Below are 22,321 nucleotides of genomic sequence, written 5' to 3' on the forward strand. Positions count from 1 at the left end.
TACTGGAATCATGAACTTCAGTCTGATAGATCTAAGGTCCTATCAAAGGGGTTCCTTTGCTCAAAGTTTGCAGCAAGATTTGGTTTTGCAGTCCTCTGCACAGAACTAACCCAGAACGCTAAATGAATTTGATAAAAATCCCAATCCATTAAAATCTAGTTGATATTTAAACTGGTTATATTGTTTTAATATATTTTTCTTTATCTATTTCGGTTAATATAAATAATACAAAAGGAATTCTAAAACCATTTTTCTACCTCACCTCCTATCCACCCCCCCAAAACACAAACACAGTTTCCTCTTATACTTCCCCCTCCACTACAAATATCCACGCAGCCAGGGGTGGGGGTGGGGTGTGTGTGTGTGGGGGGGGGCTAACCAAATAAGCCGCCGCCACTCAGCGCTAGGCAGCCAATGGAGCCGAAAGATTGATTTACTTCCTGCTCTGGTCTCACTGAAACTCTAGTGCTTCACCAGCCTAATTTGGAAAGTTAGCCCGGCCTCCCGTGCCTCCATTGGCCGAGCCCATGGCTGGCCAGGCCAAGAAGAGTTACAATTGGCCACAGAGCGTGCCGGTAACTCTCTCGCTGCTTTGGCTCCCCCCGCACCGTAGATGTCAAAGGCTGAAGCTGCTCCCTTTGCCACATTATAACTAGTAGGGGATCCTCATCGACCATGGCCACAGCTGCCTCGAATCCCTACAGCATTCTCAGTTCTAGCTCCCTAGTCCATGCGGACTCCTCGGGTATGCAGCAGGGGAGTCCTTTCCGAAACCCTCAGAAACTTCTCCAAAGTGATTACTTGCAGGGAGTTCCTAGCAATGGGCATCCTCTCGGGCATCATTGGGTGACCAGTCTGGGCGATGGAGGCCCATGGTCCTCCACACTGACCACCAACCCTCTGGACCAGCAGGACGTGAAGCCCGGGCGCGAAGATCTACAGCTGGGTGCGATCATCCATCACCGCTCACCGCACGTCGCTCACCACTCTCCGCACACTAACCACCCGAATGCCTGGGGGGCTAACCCAGCTCCGAACCCGTCCATCACGTCCAGCGGCCAACCCCTTAACGTGTACTCGCAGCCTGGCTTCACAGTGAGTGGCATGCTGGAGCACGGAGGGCTCACCCCACCACCAGGCTCTGCCTCTGCACAGAGCCTACACCCCGTGCTCCGGGATCCCCCAGACCACAGCGATCTAGGCTCGCACCACTGCCAGGACCACTCAGACGAGGAGACACCAACCTCGGATGAGTTGGAACAGTTCGCCAAACAGTTCAAACAAAGAAGAATCAAGTTGGGCTTCACGCAAGCCGACGTGGGGCTGGCGCTGGGCACACTGTATGGCAACGTGTTCTCACAGACCACTATCTGCAGGTTTGAGGCCTTGCAGCTGAGCTTCAAGAACATGTGCAAGCTGAAGCCGCTGTTGAACAAGTGGCTGGAAGAGGCCGATTCGTCCACGGGGAGCCCGACCAGCATTGACAAAATCGCCGCTCAGGGCCGTAAGCGCAAGAAGCGAACCTCCATCGAGGTGAGTGTCAAGGGCGTTCTGGAAACGCATTTCCTCAAGTGTCCCAAGCCTGCAGCGCAGGAGATTTCCTCGCTGGCAGACAGCCTTCAGTTGGAGAAAGAAGTGGTGCGTGTCTGGTTCTGTAATCGAAGACAGAAAGAGAAAAGAATGACTCCACCAGGGGATCAGCAGCCACATGAGGTTTATTCGCACACGGTGAAAACAGACACGTCCTGCCGCGATCTCTGACTGCAGGAAGCAAGAAAGTGGCCGGCCGCTCTGGGAGCAGCGCGGAATTCTCTCTCTTCCACTCTCTTCCTTTCACTTCAGCTTTATTATTGCTATCTAGAGACATGGCAATATCTAGATATCTAGATAGGGTTCTCTCTCTCCCCAGTCTTTTTTTTTCCCCTTTCTTTCTTACATTTTTTTTTTCAAAATAAGGGATTCTAACTTATAATAAGAAAGGAAACACACTCACACATGCATCCAGGCTTCTCAACGCTGATACACAGTTGCGTTAAGCAGTCCAGGCAGGAAACTCCTATATGCTGCCGCCTGGGCAACTGATTCCTCCAACCTTCTCTGCTGATCAATGCATACTGTTTATTTTGAGTAAGGTCTGTTTGGTTGCTCCTCTCTTGGAAGAACAAGGAGTGGGGTAACGTGGGGGTGGGGTAAAGATAGGGGAGGGGGGTGGGACGACAGATGTGTGCCTCTGAATAACCTTACAGCGCCTTGGTTATAGCAGCCGTATTTCAGGTGAAATCTGTTTTACAATAGACTAGTTTTGCATTTTTCTTAAAAACTTCTATAGCGTTTCTAAATGTCTGAGGTGTTTTACTACAAGCTGTACACAATATTTGTGAGATAATTTGTATCTAATCGGCCACGTTACTATTGCTATTATGATTATTCCTTCATTGAGCTGATGGTTTTCTAATTACTTAAAAATGGGAAGGGGGTGGTAGGAGGGGAAGAGATATCTACCCATCCACCTACTCCCTACCCTAAATCTGTAAGGAGAGGCTAGGTACAATGGAGAGAGTTGTTGATGATGATAGTGGAATATATATATAATTTTTTTCAGAGGGCAGAGTGTCTAGGATAAGCAGAATACGCAAGTCGATTGGGTTTGCAAAGTACCGCTAAGTAGAAGAGGCGATCTCGAAGGCTTCCACAGAGCAATCTGGGTGCCTGCGAAGGATTTGCCGGTGGCGCCCAACAAAAGAGGTTGGCCTGGGGAGCTAAGAGAGCTCTATACCTACCCAGATCGGGAATGCCTGCACTCAGAGCTCCCCACTGGCCCCTTGCCTCACCAGGACCGCCAACAAGATCCCACCTCCGCTTTCCTAGGCGTAGTACTGCCTTCACACAAGATTGCTTTCTCTGGAGACGAGGACCCCACTGATGCTGGCGACAGGCTGTGTCAGTGCCTCCCATTTCAGTTCACAACCAGTTCACTGCTTGCTCCCTGAGTGAGAAACCGTCGGGGAGGGGTGGCGAGTGGGGTGGTATACAGGTGCTCTCTGCTTCCCGCAGAATGAAAACTAAATGATTGGCAAAGGTTACAAGGATTCGTACCACCTCCTTTCCCGTATATACACATCCTTGTCTCCAAGTGGGCTCATGGGAAGTGTCTCCACGCCTCGGACAAGCACAACTGGTAGAAGCCCACAGCGATGATTAAGCTAGATAGCGAGCCGCCCGGGGCGGCTTGGTTTCTGTTTTTGTTTGTTTGTTTGTTTGTTTTTGATTTTTAATCTGTGTGTGAGTCTGTGCGTGAGTGCGCGTGCAAATGTGTGTGTGTGTGTGTTTGTGTGTGTAGATAGCTGTGTGTATTGTATTACTATTTACAATAAAGCAAAAACTGCATAAAATCTCCTTAGGCTGTGTAGAGATCCAAAAAATATGCAGTCGCGGAGGCTTTATTGCTAGCTCTCATGTCTACACGCCAAGTCCACAGGGACACCTCATTCTCAATGAGCACACAGGAGCAGGGCTGGCCAAGCACCCAACACCCAGACACAGCCCACCAGTCCTGGCTCTGGGCTCCGCACTACTGGGCTGGCTGCCTGGACCAGCCTTCAGGTGCAGCTTCGGTAGACAAAGCTTCAAACTACCTAAGGACCAAAAAGCTTAGAGCCCCTTGTGAAGGTGCGCTAGTATGGGCTGCCAGGCCTCTGGTCCACCACACTGTGTCTCCCCCAGCTGCAGTTTGAAGGATATGTGTTAACTCAAATCTTGGACCTTTTTTTATTTTTTGTCAAGACTCTGTATTCTGTTGGTAATTGGGTTTTCGTTCTGGAATTTTTTTGTTTGTTTTCCACGCTGAGTTCGTTAGGGTTTTCTTGTTTGTTTCAATTTTTTTCTTTTTCAGTTAACTGCTATGGTTCAAACCTGAGTTAACCCAAATATTTCTGCCGACTTTATAATTGTACAGTTTTGTATATTAAACGTTTTTGAAGTTATTAATTTAAAGAAAGAACATTTAGTTTATTCATTTAGTAACTGATGTATAATAAACACTATTTTCATTAAGAGTTGCTTTTTCAACTATTTTATTCAAATTGCCTATTGCGATTGCCAGCAATTATTTATTTTCAATAAATTCTGCATTATGTTTAAAAGAAAACTCAAAGATTAGTTGGGTGTCAAAAAGAAAACAATTTGCTGTAATGTTTGATGTGAACAGTTTTAGTCAAGGGGTTTATATTGACTCAATATTTTATTGTTGTAAAAGATTTAAAATAAAACATTTAAATAATTTTTCCAAAAAAATGCATTGTTTTTTTTTCTTTCTTCCTTTTTTTATTGTGTGGTGGGTGAAGTGAAGCATTTAAATAGAGGCACATTTCTGGTGAGCAAGGCATCTGCTCTGCTTCAGGTTAGAAATCATTAGTCATTGTTTTGATTCTTGATTCTCCCTCTGACTTTTGGCCTTTTGTACACTCACATACACAGTGCAGCCTATTATCCTGAACATGCCCAAGCTCATGCAAAACACACCCTAAATGGTGGGAAATGGTATGGGGAAACCTGGTGGGATAGGGGTTTATTTCAGGAGATGCCATATTAATATTCTCTTAAAGGAGTGTGTCTGTCTCTAGTCTAGGAGACAGACACTTCTCTGAAACTGCCCCCCCCCAAAAAAAAACTGGACCCAGACTTTTGCTGAGGCTTTCATCTCGCTTCCTTTCAACTATTCCTCTTCTTCTGGTTTGGGACCAGTACCCTTCTGGTAGATGAACCCTCATTCCTCTGATGAAGGATGAAAAGATGACAAAATATAAAAAGTGCCCTCCTTCTTAAGGCTCCCCCTGGGCCCCAAAACCCTGATAAACTCTTGTCCAGTTAGTGTTGCCCACTAAAGCTGAATTCTGTTCATTTCTATATGACTTTGGGAGGAAGAAAAAAATCATTAGACAGAGACATTTGTAGGAGAAGTTTTTTTTTTTTTTTTTTTTTTTTTTTGTAGGAGAAGTTTAATTCATTCTTCTTTTCCCACTCCTATGTACCATTTCAACTTTGTTATTTTGTCACAAGACTCTCCATAAAATAAGGGACAGTTACTTATAGTGAGGAGTGAGGAGTAATTAACTAAATCAGAAGCAGCTATGTTTTACGGATTTGTATTTACACACAAGACTTATCCAACTTTTTGTTTTAGTAGATGCATATCAAGCAGTAGACAAGACATTTAATTATATCTTTCCAACAGTAAAATCCTTTTCAATTCAATATTCTGAAATGTTTTTGTTAGACAAAGCATAATCATTTAATAATTTTAATAGGTCAGGATTATCACATGTAATGTCCTGCATTTTTTAGATTGCCTAATAATTTACAGCTGCACAGTGCACAATGCACATGTGAGTGTTGTTAATAAAATATGCTACATGTTCTTTGTATGCCCATAGGCATATCTCTCTTTATAAATAATAGTGATTTTATAGAGATGTGTCTACAATCACAAAACATACAGTCTTAAAACTGTTGACTCTATTTCTGTTCATAACAAACAACTTCTTTCTCTTTCCATATCTTACACAATTTTTGAATTGATTAAAAAGTTATAGCTTTTCTCATTAAGGTACACAGAAACCAACTAGCAATGTATTCTACAGTTTTTAATGGGACCACAAGCAGATATTTTAGGGGATAGTTATATAAACTAATAGATATAGACATCTGTCAGTATTCATCAATATTTTACTATGTATTAATGATAGATATATTTTATAAATATTTACAAGACTTACTTCTTTTACTGACTGTTTTCTTTTTCTTAAAATATAACTAAGGCCTAATTGGCTTTTATGATGACCTCTTTATCAACCTTGTTATATCATTAACAACATTTTCATTAAAATTCAGGGGATGTTGGTGCCTCTGCCTAGGACTTTCTTTGTATTGAGGTTGCTGCCATCCCATTCCCAACCAAAGCTGTTGTAGGAAAAGTAGCTTTGGCCTCAGTTTCTCTTAGGCCTTCTCTTCCATAATAAGAATTGGTGGGTTTTAAAAGAATAATATTTAATGGGCGAAGGTATAAGTTTCATCCCTATCACCTGATAAGAACAATAGAAAATTAAGAAATTGTGAAGGGAGTGAGATTTTGGAAAGGGTAAGATGTGAAAAGAGTGAGTATTTAGATGCTACAGATAATTTAACAAAGTCTAATATGTGAATCAAGTATATGTTTGTATGTAGACATGATTGTCTATATGGCTGTAGCTCTCTGTATGCATAACAAAAGGTAAATAGATTACTAACCTCCAGCCTGTATCTTTTCAACAATAAAAGAAGAAAAATATTATTTCTGGGAATTGGTTTCTTGTCTTTAAAAAGAAAAGGGTAGGGGAAACTACTGTCTACATTAGCACATGAGCTGTGTTTGTCTTCAATAAAATCAAACACTGTTCCCTTGGAAATATTTAGCATTCAGATATTTCCCTTGCTTCCAAGTCAGGATGCTGTTGTTGCTTTAATTGCCTGTGGGCTGTAAGTAGAAACATAAATTTCTGTTTTTACTTAAAATATGTTTTGCAGTAAGGAGGGAGGAAAAGAAAGGGAGAATGGATTAATGAAAAATGATTAGAGGTTAAAACATAGTTTTCCCAAAACAAGAATGTATTTTTTCTACCTGTCATATTCTTTTAAAGACACATATGGAACTTCAAGATTGTGGAAATTATTTCTAAGAATTGGCATTTTAAACTCCAGAAATATAGCCCTTTCAAAAAGTTTTCAAATGAGGAAAAAGTAAAGATGCAAAGCACTACCATGTAAATTAATAGCACTTGCACTAATCCATTCTGTAAAATAAAGGTTAGAATATTCTTTATACATGCCCCCAAATAATAGTTTTAAAAATATCAATCCTCCAAGTTACTCATTTACAGATGTTAACTTTTAAAGCATTAGGAAAAGTGAATATAAAATATATTTGAAATCAATTTTTAAATGTTTTTTTTTAAATAAGATGAAATAAAGTACGTTTTCTTAAGAGCACTTCTGGTGGAACATTTCTAAAATTAAAGGATTATTTAAAAGAATTCAGTCTTGAAAAAGAAATCCAGTTAACTTAGACGTGCAAGAACCTAGATTATTGTTTCTATAAACAGAATCCACAAAATTAAACCCTTGTGCTTTCCAGTTGAAAAATACATTAGCTCATTATGCTTTCTTTCATAAATATGAGTATGGAACTTTTACCTATTCACACATGATCTAACTAACTAGCTAGAACACTGGGTTTCTTCACAACCTTATTTGTTATCCAGGAGGATTTAATATAAGATGGGTTCATCCTGGATGCCTTCCAAGGGGGCTTGTTTGCTCTAAGGGAGAGAATTATGAGACAGCTGGCTTTTGGGTGAAACTCTACAATATTATATATAGACACCTACTCACAACTGTAAGTAGGTGTCTCTACCTACACTTCTTCTATCTTTACCACTCCCACCTCCCCCTTCTTCTATCCTTACACTTCCATACTAACAGGGTGATGTAACGGACAGCAAGCTGTTCTCAAAGACAAGAAAAACACCAACTCATTAACCAATTCATTAGGTATGTTTTTTCATCTCTCCAGCTACTCAGTTTCCACACTATTCTGGTATAGCCAATTGAAAAGACAAAAAAAAATCATTCTATCAACTTCTTGTTTTAATTATATAATGTCAAAAAATCTAGTTTGAGCCATCCTCCCCTAAAACCTGACACATGTACACTGAATTGACTGCTTTCATTATCATCTTGTAAATAATGTCTGTTATATCAGCATTGATTCTTGGGCAGAACGGGGGTCATGTAAACATTTTTCATATTGCTTGCTTCTCATCTTCCCCAATTATTTTTCACATACTGGAGAATCCCATTATAATGTGGCTGATTATCTCCTAGATTTGACCAGATTCGAGACCAGCCTTTGCTCTGCTCCCTTTCACAGATATGAAAAAGCCTACTATAAAAGTGTACTTGGAAAGTGGGTGTTGTATTCCCCCCAGACCAATATTAAAGAGTGGTTTGTTCCACAGAATTTATATCTAGCAAAGGATTGTCCCTTCCATTATATTTGCAATCTGAGCAGAGAAAACCACACACATACCCACACCACCTGCTAAGATCACTGCTTGATATCATATTTTGAAAGCACAGAAAGTAGAAGGCTATGTACCAAGGGTAGTTGTTAATTGGGCTTCAAATGGCATATGATCTCAAACTGCAGAAAAAAACAGCTGTGTGAGTGGATTCATTGCACAGAATAATACCATTTTTCTTAATGTTTTACTATTCACAGTGTACTCGCAGAGGTGTTGGTAGTGTTCATCTTTAAAATCAGTTTTTTTTCTCTATTGCCACAGGTGTACACATATATACATATATGGAAAAGGTCAGAATCAAAGACAGAAGTATGTCTTGAACCTGTGGTGACCCAGGAAAAGAACAGAAAAAAAAATATTTGTGAGATTTATTGGCATAATCAGGAACTTTGCTTGTTCAAAACAATGCACAATAGCCACTGTTAAGGGATAGGGATTGACATGCTCAACAGCGAGCAGCAATTTTCTTTCCTTTTTTATTTTTCTAACAATTTTTTAGCAATTTTCTACAAGTGAATTATTTTATTACAGGAAGAAGAGCTGAATGCGTTTACACTAAATTTTTGAATTCTGAACCTTTGGGGTGGAAGTGGTTGAAATTCTAGATAAACATATTTTCTTTAATCACTTTCATTTTCTATGTTATATCCTGGCAGGGAAAATCCAAACTTCCCTTGATTTTACATTAAAACTAAAACTAAAGTAAAATTTCAAAGTACCTCTTTCATCCACCTTGAGTCTTCCCTCTATCATTGTCCATGGTGGAATAGACATTGTTGGCTCTATGGTTGTTTTCCATTGGCTTCCTTAGGGCAGCTCTAAGGAAGCTGGTATGGAACGGATTGCAAGACAAAGGGCGCTGCCCCCCCCCCCCCCCCCCGGAGATCCAGTCTCTCACCTACAGTGGAAGTTCAAGTTCTATATTCTCTTCCACCCCTTAGTGCTCTGCTTCTGCATGTGCTGGTTTGATGTCTTCTGCTGAATTAGAAAACTAACTAGCTTTGTTTTGTTTTCATTGGATGACAATTATGTCTACAACTGGATAATTTTTAAATTGCTGATTTAAAATAATTTTATTTTTTGGAGACTTCTCTCTTTATCTGATTTGTATTTTGTACTGTATTTATGCATGATTTAGAGAACTTGCAGATAGAAGAATTTAAATAAAGGCAGTAATATTTTCAATTTATGCACTACCTTTCCTCCTTAAAGATCCCTAGGCACTTTAGAAATGATGTATACAATATACTCTGCAACAATCAATATGCAAATCACAACAGAATGACCACTTCAGGCCACATAAAATGACCACACTCCGTCCAGGCAAAACCTCATTAATATCAATAGGAGTTTTGTGCACAATTGAAGGGCAGTCAGTATATGCCATGGGTCCCATTCATTGCCGTGTAAGAATATGAAAAGTCCATGGTCTCTTATCACAAAGGAATAAAGTCTTACATTTTAATGTCATCATATTTGAAGAAAAAAGGCAAAAGGAATTCACATATATTAGATAATTGTTGCTTAAATTTATCTTTGAGCCTTTGGAGAAAAATGTTACTTGGTAACTCAAAAACCAGTGATACTTAAAAGTAATTGTGCATAATATTTTTAAATTAAAATTGGTACAAACATCTGTAGAAAAAAAGCTTAAATGGAAAAACTTAAAACCTACAGTCTGCTGGTTGTTTCTAATTACACATACACACAAACACACACAGAGAAAGCACACACACTGGACTTTTTAAAGTAACCATTGAAACTTCTTAAGCTAATAATAACCATGCAAGTAACTCCTCTCACCCCCTACTAACACCACCCAGTCTGCATTTTGTGAAAATGAATACGCTGTTCAGTCGAAGGGGGTGGATTCAGTATGTTTTACATGTATTAAGGTAAACGGGGCTTTCAGGACAAGAGACCCTTAATACTCTAATAGAGAATAATTTATTTTCTGGCTCACTTTTAACCCTTTGGACTATGGGATATGTGATACAAATAGGAGCTCCTCTTCAGTGTAAGTGGTGCCAACTATACGCTATCATTACCTTTTGATGATATGCAAGCAGTTTTAACAAAATTCTGGAAAACACATAAAAAAAATCAACCTACCTGTAATGAAGCTGAGTATTTATTGGAAAATATTTGTTGATCTAATCTCTTTGTGCCTCTTTTGACCCTGTTCCATGCCTCGGGCTGTCAGAATTGTGCAGTCCCTATTCAAAGCTCAATGTCAAATTAAAAAGTGAGGAGAATGGAGCAGCATAATAATAGCTTAAAGCTATTCTCCACCTTCCCATAAACAAACATATGAATTTCAAAACCCAGTATTTTTTGCCAAATGAATATATTCAGATTTTAGATGCCAGTTGTAGAATAAAAATAGCTACAACATCCAATTTAACAAGTATGTTTATTGAGTGCATACCAGCAGTATGCAGGGCATTATTGGGTTAGAATGTAAAAGGTATGTAGTAAGGTATGGAGCTTGTTTTGAGGAGCTAACAATCCCTAGGGAAAAGAGAAATAAGATAAAAATGTGCACAATTATTAATTAAATGAGATTGGAAAGTGCTGGAGATACTACTGCCAAATTTGGTGCCACTGTTCTATATTTTTGTTTTTACTTTTTAATAATACATTATCATGTTTAAACAGAAGATTGTTTATGCTACTTTGATAATATTATGCATCTTTGTTGAACTCCAGATAGATGCAATTGTTAATTGACTTATATGTATAGACACTGAGAGTCATTGTATCATTTGCAAATTCCTAAAACAATATCTAGCTCTGATAAGCTTGAATTATGTTTGTATGGAAATTTTTAAAAGAGATAAAGTGCAGAAAGATAAACACATTGTAAACTTCTAAAATTCACTGCCTGTTTCTCCTCTCCATACTTTGAAAACTTGGGATAAATGTCAGGCAACATGACCTATATGAAATGTTTCTCTCTCCTTATTTTCATCTCTTTACCCTTTAAAGGATTAGTCTATCCCACAATTCTGCAACTAATAACTTGTGTTTGTGTTGAGGAGGGGTCTCAATTTCACCAGAAGGTGCTGAGAGTCATACTCCAAAAATATTCTTATGTGATCTGCTCCCACTATGGATTTCCTTGTATAACATTTATGACATGATAAAACCACAAGGCAAAGAAGAACATGAAAAACACATTTCCAGATCAGAAATTCCTGTTGGAAAATATGAGGGTATTGTGATTTAAACAAGAAAGGGGAAAAAACCCAAAAGCCTGGCAAACCCCTTTTTAAAAATTGAATTGTTCTTAGCTAAACGACATTCTCATTGAAATTTTCTGGAGTGTGTTTCTGCTAACAGTGGGTGAAATAATTTCTATGAGTTTAGATATCTGTGGGGGAAATGGAACTGATGTTTCAGGTGTGACTATTTTGCTGACTTGCTAGGATAATATTCAGAGTTAAAAAGAGTTAAAAAAAAACTGAATCCCTAACAAAAATTCAGTAAATGGGGAATGTATCCTGTCTTTTTTTCTTTTATTTATATATCTTTCCCTCTTCCAAATGCACTCCACAAAGTGAGGCTTGTAGCACCATTTCAAAATTTCCAATTATTTTGTGGGAACTATGGTCAGTGTGAAATATGTTCCTTAACACAGATAAAAATTAATCAGAAGAATAAGAAAGTCATTCTCAATGAGCCTGCATGTAAATAAATAAACACAGAGTTCTGGAATGCAGAAGCATGCTTTTCTTGGAGGAAAGGGCTAGAAACACAGTGGACAATCTCATGACTATGCAGTCTTCCTAGCTAAGCCTTCTAAGATAGATTGTCAGTGCTGTCAGTCATGCTTTTCAGGAAACTGAGATAAACTTTGAGTAAAGTCACATAGGTACGATTATGAGCAATGCTCAAATGGGACTCTTATTGACCGAGAAAATGCATTTTGAGTTTGTTAAAGGCATCCCAGACACATTTATGTCAATATCTTGGCTGTGATATTATAGTATAGTTTTGCAAGATGTTACCATTGGATGAAAAACGGTAAAGGGTACACAAATCTTCCTAGATTATTCTTTTTTTATTTTACCAAGTCCTCTTAATTTTTTAAAATTTTCTTTCTAGTTATTCCTTACAACTTCATGTGTATCTATAATTATCTCCACTAAGCTTTTAATTTCAAAAATTTAAGCACAATTTTAACATTTTTAAAAAGCTGGTACTAATTATTTTCCTGTCATTCAGTAACTTTCAGGACTCTAAATGTTGACCTTTAATTTTTCTAGGTTTTTCTTTTTTGCAGGAAGAGGGAGGTGTTAAGGGACACAGTGTCTGAATAAAACCAGCCTGTTCTGACTTCTTGAATTATAAATAATCTCCTATATCTGGTGTTTATTGAGCATCGAACCCATACTTTGAATCTGGAAACCTTGGTTATCTACCTAGGATGCTGTCTGGTTGGTTTAACCCCTTTCTGAGATGATTGCTTATAAAACCAGTCCCAGCTTCAACCCAGGAACAGGCAACAGAATTAATTTGGTGCCCAAGGAATAATTTATCAGAACTATGTACGGACATCTTTGGGACATATAATTTTAACCATTCTAAAACAATTAAATAATAAAACAAACATTTATTGAGATTCTGACATATCCCAGAGTTAAAAATCAGTATAGTTCTGGGGATTTATTTTGTGTTCTCTGGATTTTGACTTGTTTTTAGGTAACAAATCTGCAGCTTAACTACCTGTGGGACATTGACCAAGTTCTTTAACCTCTTTTTTCAAATATTTATCTATTAATTTGAAAGAGAGAGAGAGAAGGAGTGAGAGAGCAGAATTGCAAGTAGGGGAAAGGGCATAGGGAGAGAATCCCCAAGCAGACTCCCCACTGGGCATGGAGCCAGACAGGACTCAATTCCAGGACCCCATGAGATCATGACCTGAGCTGAAATGAAGTGGAACGCTTAACCTTAACCTACTGAGCCACTCAGGCACCCTGAGTTCTTTAACTTCTGTGTTTTATTTTCTTATCTGTAAAATGGGAGTAATAATGATCATACCTATCTATTGGGTTGTGAAAATTAAAAATATAATTTATGCAAAATGCATAACTTAGTGTGTGACACCTAGTAAATAATCATTTGATTTTAGCTTTAATTGATCTGAACGTTTCTCTTCCTTTTCTATGGTCCTAATGTAAGGAACAATGCAATATGTTTGAAATATATCTAAACAGACTTAAAAAGAAATTCCCTTTTTTAGTATTGACTACTGCAGTTATTCACATCCCTCTTCACACGCATTTCAATACACATGACAGTTGACATTTATATGAACAACACATTTGATGGCTTTTTCAGGATTGTCTGCTACTCCCTGGACATTAACTGTAATGCATGAGCTTGAGCACGATATCATCCAGACAACCAGTAATCTGTTTATATTTATTTTTTAATAAAAGGCAAATAATACATACATTTTGATATTATAACTATAATACAACACACTCTTTGTGACACACCTCACAATATATTGAAACACAATGGTGTGTTGTCACACCAACTGAAAATTGCTAGCACATAGGAATGTCAATGAATTTCTTAACCTAAAGCATAGGCAAGTAATACTGTTATTCTCTTGGCTTAGGAATTTTAACCATAATATGGCTTATTCCCATTAAGGAATAGAATTCAAAAGTAACTCCATTATAATAATGTAAAAATTCCCAGAAAAGATGGTTAAATATCTCCTTTATGTTCACCATCATTTAAAAAAAAGATTCTATTCCTTTTTTTTCTTTTTTAATTTTTATTTATTTATGATAGTCACAGAGAGAGAGAGAGAGGCAGAGAGACACAGGCAGAGGGAGAAGCAGGCTCCATGCACCGGGAGCCCGATGTGGGATTCGATCCCGGGTCTCCAGGATCGCGCCCTGGGCCAAAGGCAGGCGCCAAACCGCTGCGCCACCCAGGGATCCCCAAAGATTCTATTCCTAAATAAATAGATTCTATTCTATTCTATTCTATTCTATTCTATTCTATTCTATTCTATTCTATTCTATTCTTCTATTCTATCCTATCCTATTCCTAAAACATTTATAAAAACCCAAGAAGGTTTCCCTAAAATTGTGAAAGCACATATATTCTAGGTGAAAAAAAAATAACTTTGACCTTTTCAGAATTTGTGAAGTTTGACTCACTATCTATTCCTATTCTTTCTGCTTGCAGTCTTGATAAACCATGGGGGCAAAACAATATGGAAAATCAATCAAATTGCAAAATACTGAAAAGGTTAAAGTCTATTTTTATGAGTTTATTCTATGTTCATAGTCATTCACAGATTGCATTGGGCATTACATTTATTGAATCTCATTTTTGTAATAAATATTCCAATTTGAAAGAAGTGGGCAAAAACAATTTGATTCGTTTTTCCCCTTGGTATATTTGTATGACTAACAGGCAAAATAGACTTTAAGACAACAAGCTTTATCTGGAATAAAGAAGATCACTATGCCATCATAAAAGACCACTTATCAAACATTTAAAAATATGAACTTCTGTTTACTTAATAACATAGCCACAAAAAACATATGAAGCGAAAATGCACAGCACTACAAGGAGGATTAAAAACAAAAAACAAGGGAACCCTGGGTGGCGCAGTGGTTTGGTGCCTGCCTTTGGCCCAGGGCGCAATCCTGGAGACCTGGAATCGAATCCCACATCGGGCTCCCGGTGCATGGAGCCTGCTTCTCCCTCTGCCTGTGTCTCTGCCTCTCTCTCTCTCTCTCTCTCTCTCTCTCTCTCTCTCTCTGTGTGACTATCATAAATAAATAAAACAAAATTTAAAAAACAAAACAAAAACAAAAACATAGCAGAGATGGAGCAGTTCCAAGAAGGAACAACATATAGAGAGTGATCATGAGCATGGCAATTAAATTGGAGTGGAAGTCAAATGTACAGGACCATTAAAATAGAAGAGAAATAGAGAGTATAATGCTGAGAGAAATAAGACAATCAGAGAAAGGACAAACACCACAGAATTTCACCCACTTGTGGCATAAGAAACAAGACAAATGAGCAAATAAAAAAGATAGTGAGATGGAACACCTGGGTCGCTCAGCGGTTGAGCCTCTGCCTTCAGCTCAGGGTGTGATCCTGGGGACCTGGGATCGAGTCCCACATCAGGCTCCCTGTGGGGATCCTGATTCTCCCTCTGCCTATGTCTCTGCCTCTCTCTCTGTGTCTCTCATGAATAAATAAATTTTAAGAGAGAGAGAGAGAGAGAAGGAGAGAGGCAAATCAAGAAACAAACTCAACTATAGAGGACAGACTGATACATTTGTACTGTACATTTGCTACCAGAGGGGAGAGGAGCAGGGAGATGGGCAAAATAGGTAATGGGGGATCAAGGAGTGCATTTGTCCCAATGAGGACTGGGTGATGCATGGAATTGTTGAATCACTATATTGCACACCTGAAACCAATACAACACTGTATGTTAACTATACTGGAATTTAAAATAGTGAATGAATGAATTAAAATAATAAAAAGGTTCTCTTTTATTTAAACTATAGTTAGTTAACATATGTGGTAAAATTGGTTTCAGGTGTAGAATTTAGTGATTCATCACTTATATATGACACCTAGTGCTCATCACAAGTGCCCTCTGTAATATCCATCACCCATTTAGAATATACCCACTCACCTCCCTCCATCAACCCTCAGCCTGTTTTCTATACTTAAGAAACTCTTGTGGGTTACTTCCCTCTCTGTGTTCTCCCCTTCCCCTATATTCATTGGTTTTGTTTCTTAAATTCCACACAACAGGTAAATAATATGGCATTCATCTTTCTCTGACTGACTTATTTCACTTAACATAACAAACTTTAGCTCCATTCACATTGTTTCAAATGGCAAAATTTCATTCTTTTTGATGGCTGAGCAATATTCCATTTTATACATATACCACATCTTCTTTATCAATTCATTAGTTGATGGCTATTTGGGTTCTTTACATACTTTGGATATTGTTGATAATGCTGCTATGAACATATGGGTGCATGTGACTCTTCAAATCAGTAATTTTATGTCCTTTGGATAAATACCGGGTAGTGTAATTACTGAGTCATAGGGTAATTCTATTTTTAACTTTTGAATAATCTCCATACTGTTTCTCAGAATGGCTATACCACCTTACATTCCCACCAACAGTGTAAGAGGGTTCCCCTTTCTCCACATCCTTGCCAACATCTGTTGTTTCCTGTGTTGTTAATTTTAGCCATTCTGACAGGTGTGAGGTGGTATCTCACCGTGGTTTTGATTTGTATTTCCCTGATGATTAGTGATTTCTTTTGGTGTATTTTTTAAAATTTATTTTATTTTATTTAAATTCAACTAATTAACATGTAGAGTATTATTAGTTTCAGAGGTAGAGTTCAGTTATTCAATTGCATTTAATACCGAGTGCTCATTGCATCATGTGCCCACCTTAATGCCCATCATCCACTTACCCCATCCCCGCACCCACCACCTCTGCAACAACCTTCAGTTTGTTTCCTATAGTTAAGAGAATCTTATGGTTTGTCTCTCTCTGATTTCATCAAATTTTTCCCTCCCTTCCTGTATGATTCTGTTTTTTTCTTAAATTCAACATATGAGTGAAATTATATGCTAATTGTCTTTCTTTGATTGACTTATTTCAGTTAGCATAATGATGTTGAACATCTTTTCATGTATCTGTTATCCATCTGTATGTCTTCTTTGGAAAAATGTCAGTTCATGTCTTCTGACCATTTCTTAGCTGGATTGTTAATTTTGGGGATGTTGAGTTAGATAAATTTTTTATAGGTTTTGGATACTAAAAAACATGCCTTCTTAAACGCAGAGAACAAACTGGTGGTTGCCAGAAGAGAGGTGAGGGGGGTATGGACAACTATGTAAAGGAGATTGAGGTGCAATTTCCAGAAATAAAATTAAAACCATGGACATAAAAAATATAGCATAGGGAATACAGTAAATAATAAAAATTTCATTCTTAAGGCAAAATTTGTAATATGACTACAAAAAGACATAATGTGTATTAATTTGTTCTCATTGCAATAACTAAGAAAAATGAAAAATAGTACCAATTTAGTCAAGGATTATGGTGGAGGCAGGAATTATTAAGGAATTGTAAGAAACTGCAAAACTCTAGTCCTTAGAATGACAGTTTTTGATGCTTCTGAGAAACATAAGGAATGTTTAAACTTCCATAAATGTATAATGAACCAAGTGATTCCTTTCTTACCTTTCTAACCAAAACCTAATAGTTGATGTGTATTTCATTTGTCAGGTAACCAATATAGCTGCTTGTGCTATTATTTATATGTCTATTTTATATTTGAAACATATTTTTATTTGCATGGATAATATCTTAAAACATTTAAAGTTTCATAGCATAATTATATGTTATATAAAAACATGTTGCTTTGTCTGATCATTAGGTCAGATATTAGCTTTTATTGTAAGCAAAAAAAAAATCTCCTATATATTGTTCTCATCCAAATGAACTGTATTTATATATTTTCCTTCAAGGAAAGCTAAAGTATCTTGGTGTAAGTAACACAGATTGAGTGAGAGGTGTTAGCTGCAGTCATAGTGGCCTTGACTAAAATATATAAATCAATCTATTTTGTTTTTAAAATGTATTTAGTGGGATCCCTGGGTGGCGCAGCGGTTTAGCGCCTGCCTTTGGCCCAGGGCGCGATCCTGGAGACCCGGGATCGAATCCCACGTCAGGCTCCCGGTGCATGGAGCCTGCTTCTCCCTCTGCCTGTGTCTCTGCCTCTCTCTCTCTCTGTGACTATCATAAATAAATTTAAAAAAAATGTATTTAGTAAGATTTATCAATATTACTACAAACCCTGGAAATTACAGTAATAGAACAGTCTTGTTATAAGTGAGTCTTTTTCCTGCCAGAGAGAATGAAGGGACATGTTATTTCTCTTTCTGGAACTGTGCTTTCTATCACATAAAGCTAATGAAAAGTACCCGTTAGCAGTTGAACAATACAATATTTAAAATTATATCATTTTGAGAATCATCTTTGGTATCCTCTTTCAACTATGGAAAAATATAAGTCATGATCATCGAATACAATTTTAGATATAGTGATTAATACATATTTTCATATGAAAGCATTCTAAGCTGATTTTATTTTATTTTTTTTTTTTTTATTTTTTTTTTTTTTAAGCTGATTTTAGATCATGTCATTTTTTTCTGTTTCCAGTAATTTTGGAGAAAGCAGCCACTCAAGTCAGAATATAAATTGGAACGAAAATAAAAATGAATCTAGGGCTATCATAATGACCTAATTTTAGCACACAATCATTTTCTAGAACCCTTTGAAATCTAGATGTTTCATTTTAATAAATGATATTTAGTATATTGAATGAATGAATAACAAAATTCTCACACTGAAGACCTATAGGTTTCACTGAAAAAAAAATCGAAGAGGGTAAAATTGATCTTAGATGCTTATCTCTGGACATGTTCCATAGTTACTCTTGGCTGTCTAAGTCCTATAGCTCCTTGCCAAGGCCCACCTATCACCTAAACATTTATTTCTTTCTCCTCCCTAGACCATTGGAAGACCATCCCTTCACTGGAACTATTCACCATTCTTGGATCAGATACCATCTTAGTATTTATCTTATTTTAAAAGAGGATTATCTGTATTTTTCTGCCCCTACCCCACAAGCCCATCTACTTTCCAATGAAGAATAGTCATAGAAAAGATTCCTATTTTTCCCACTCTTATATCAGATGTTTATCACAGAGGTGTGGTTTTAATGAAGTCACAGCTTATATTTCTTATATAACCAATAGCAGCTAGTACTTATTTTTTAAGATTTATTTATTTATTTATTTGAGAGAGAGAGAGAGAGAGAGACGGAGCACAAGTAGGCAGAGTGGCAGGCAAACTGGCAGGCAGAGGGAGAGGGAGAAGCAGGCTTTCTGTGGAGTAGGGATCCTGATGTGGGCCTTGATCCCAGGACCCTGGGATCACAACCTGAGCCAAAGGCAGAAACCTAATCATCTGAGCCACCCAGGCGCCCTGCAGCTAGTGTTTATACAGCACTTATACACCATTATTCTAAGTATTTTACATATATTAGCTCATTTAATTCTCATAATAATCCTAAAATGTAGGCATTATTTCCAACCTCATTTTGTGGATGAGGAAAATTAGGTCAGATAGATTGTGGAAATTATCTAAGGACATATAACTAAAATATGCTAGAGTAAGCTTCAGATCTGGACATGTGGCTTTAAAGTCTGTGCTCTTAACCTCTGTACTATCTTGCCTCCCCATGGTGATAGTCAAAGACTGAAAATTGGTGGTTTCCCAAAATCTGTTATATCTTTATAATTTAAAGCCAATTTAAGGCTTCTGCATAAAGCCTTAGGTTTGGAAAATACAAATATTACAATTAATTATTTATTAATTTTGTTATTTTGTTACATAATTACTTTCAATTTATCAAATCTAAAATAGTACTTTTACTTATCTGTCTCAAATTAAATACTCTTTACTAGACACTGGTGTCAGGGACTGTACTTTACTTGCTCAGAACTGAGGCATGACTGAGCTATCATAGATTAATATAATAGATACATATAATAAATATTCAATAATGCATTGAATAAGTGAATAACAAAAACAACTTGTAATGATTACATATCAAGTATTAGGCGCTGTGCAACATGCTTTAAATATATTATATAGAATCCTTTACCAATCCAAATATAACATAGGTATCATTACCCTCATTTTAAAGTTGGAAAATTAGAGATTGGTTGTCAAATTGATCAAGACTTTACATTCATTGCAAAAAACAAAAGTCTTTAGGTTAAATCTATGAAAGGACAAGTAGCAAAACCACATTTGTTTTTTGACATTTAGAAGTTAATTTTTTTTTTTATGATAGTCACAGAGAGAGAGAGAGAGAATGGCAGAGACACAGGCAGAGGGAGAAGCAGGCTCCATGCACCGGGAGCCCGATGTGGGATTCGATCCCGGGTCTCCAGGATCGCGCCCTGGGCCAAAGACAGGCGCTAAACTGCTGCGCCCCCCAGGGATCCCCTAGAAGTTAAATTTTAAAGACTCTCCTGGCTTCTCAGAAATATGTTTTTTTCTGTACTGTGTTGGCTTTAACATTTGAAATATTCTCACATCTTCTAAATGATATTACAAATGGATTTTATTTAATATGAAAAGAAGTGGGAGATAAAATAAGTAAAATAAAAATATATTTTCTCCATAAATGTCTTTAATATTTCAACAGATATCTGTTGCATTTCTATACACCAATAATGAAGCAGCAGAAAGAGAAATAAAGAAAATAAACCACTGACAATTGCAACAAAATTGAAAAGATTCATACTTATCATCATAACCAAACAGGTAAAAGAACTGTACTCTGAAAACTATAGACCACTGAAGAAAGAAAATGAAGATGACAAAAAGAAATGGAATGATATTCCATTTTTATGGATTCAAAGAACAGATATTGTTAAAATATATATACTACCCAAAGCAACCTTTGTATTTTTAAGAAATCCATATCAAAATACCGACAACATTTTTCACAGTTAGAACACACAATCCTAAAATTTATATGGAACCACAAAAGACCCTGAATAGCTAAAGCAACCTTGAAAAAGGAAAGTAAAGGTGGAGTCATCATCTTTACTTAAATTCCGGAATTTAAGTTATATTATAAGCCTGTAGTGATCAAGAGAGTATGGTACTGGCACAAAAATCCACACATAGATCAATAGAACAGAACTATTCCCCTAGCACATGTTCCACTGTCCCATTATACATCATTTGCAAAACACTAATTCAAAGGTAAAAGTATTAAGAATTTCAAGACAATGACCATGGAACATTAAACCCAGGCATGGGGACCTGCTGAGTATGTGGCCTTGTGTGACTGTACTGATCATATGCTTATGAATCAGCAGCCCTGTACCTATTTCACAAAAATGTCTGAGGCATTATTGTCTAGTTGATTGAATCCAAGCATCTATGTTTGAATATTGGCTCCCTAACTTATCAGATATGTATATTAGCTTGGTAAGTTATTTTTACCTCTTTAATACTAAGCCTACTCATCTGGAAGTACTGTGATAATAAAAGTGCTTTCTTCATAAGACTATTGAAGTTTAAGTAAGACAATATATATGCATACAAATCAGGTGGCATATATGATTCTATAAATGTAAGGTATATCATTTAATTTCAAAGGGGATTGGATGAAGCCATGCAAAATGCTTAGAGCTAACTAGGTCTGGTGGACACTTTATTTTCAGTATACATCTCTCCTATTCCTACAGAATGCTTTCCTTCTGGAAATTGTCATATTACTCCAACTCCATTCATAGCAACAGAGAGAGCTGACTTGTGAGTAAAATGTGTATTACCACTTCTATTCATACTTGATTAATCTAGAGTGAGTACAAAAACCAAATAAGGCTACAGTTTTTGGGATTCAGAAGAAATGCAGCTGGGTTTCAGGAACCTCTGGAACCAGTCTGAAATTCAATCAAAACACATCTTTAGTCTCTGCTTTTTTTTGCACACATGCCTCATTTTTCTTTTTTCTTTAATTTTTGTCCTCAGTTTCTAGGAGATATCCCTAGATTCTTATTACAAACTTTGGCTTAAGTTAGTTTGAGATGGCCTTCTGATATTTACAATCAAAAAAGCTCTGTCTATACATCATCATATTACAGAAATCTGATTCCAGGAATGAATTACCTTCCCCCATTTGTGTATTCACTACATAACAGATAATAGCAACCCAAATTCCAAGTTGGGTACCCAATACCATGTGAATAAAACCCAGATCAATAATAACCAATTGCACAAAAACTTTCTGGCCACCCCAGTCAAAAACAATCTCTTCCCTGAACTCTTGAATAACTTTGTCTTTTGTTTTACAACCTATGACACTCTATAAATTCTTTGTGGCTATCACATTTATAATTACAAATTTGTTTTAGTTATTTGTGTATATCTCACTACAAATATTAGAATGCAAACAGACTTACCTAGGGTTATTGTTAGTATCATTATTATTTTTTTTAAAGATTTTATTTATTTATTCATGAGACGCACAGAGAGAGAGAGGCAGAGACATAGGCAGAGAGAGAAGCAGGCTCCATGCAGGGAGCCT

The 22,321-nt window shown here is 37.0% G+C and overlaps 1 protein-coding gene across 1 annotated transcript; it reads left to right on the forward strand.

The window, feature by feature from the left end:
- The first annotated feature begins 675 nt into the window (after positions 1-675).
- Positions 676-1,761, forward strand: POU3F4 (POU class 3 homeobox 4). The gene has a single exon (XM_041742307.1). It carries the CDS (start codon positions 676-678, stop codon positions 1,759-1,761), a length of 1,086 nt encoding a protein of 361 aa, XP_041598241.1.
- Positions 1,762-22,321: the final 20,560 nt, after the last annotated feature.

Source organism: Vulpes lagopus, chromosome X (assembly GCF_018345385.1).
Source record: "Vulpes lagopus strain Blue_001 chromosome X, ASM1834538v1, whole genome shotgun sequence".
Taxonomy (NCBI): domain Eukaryota; kingdom Metazoa; phylum Chordata; class Mammalia; order Carnivora; family Canidae; genus Vulpes; species Vulpes lagopus.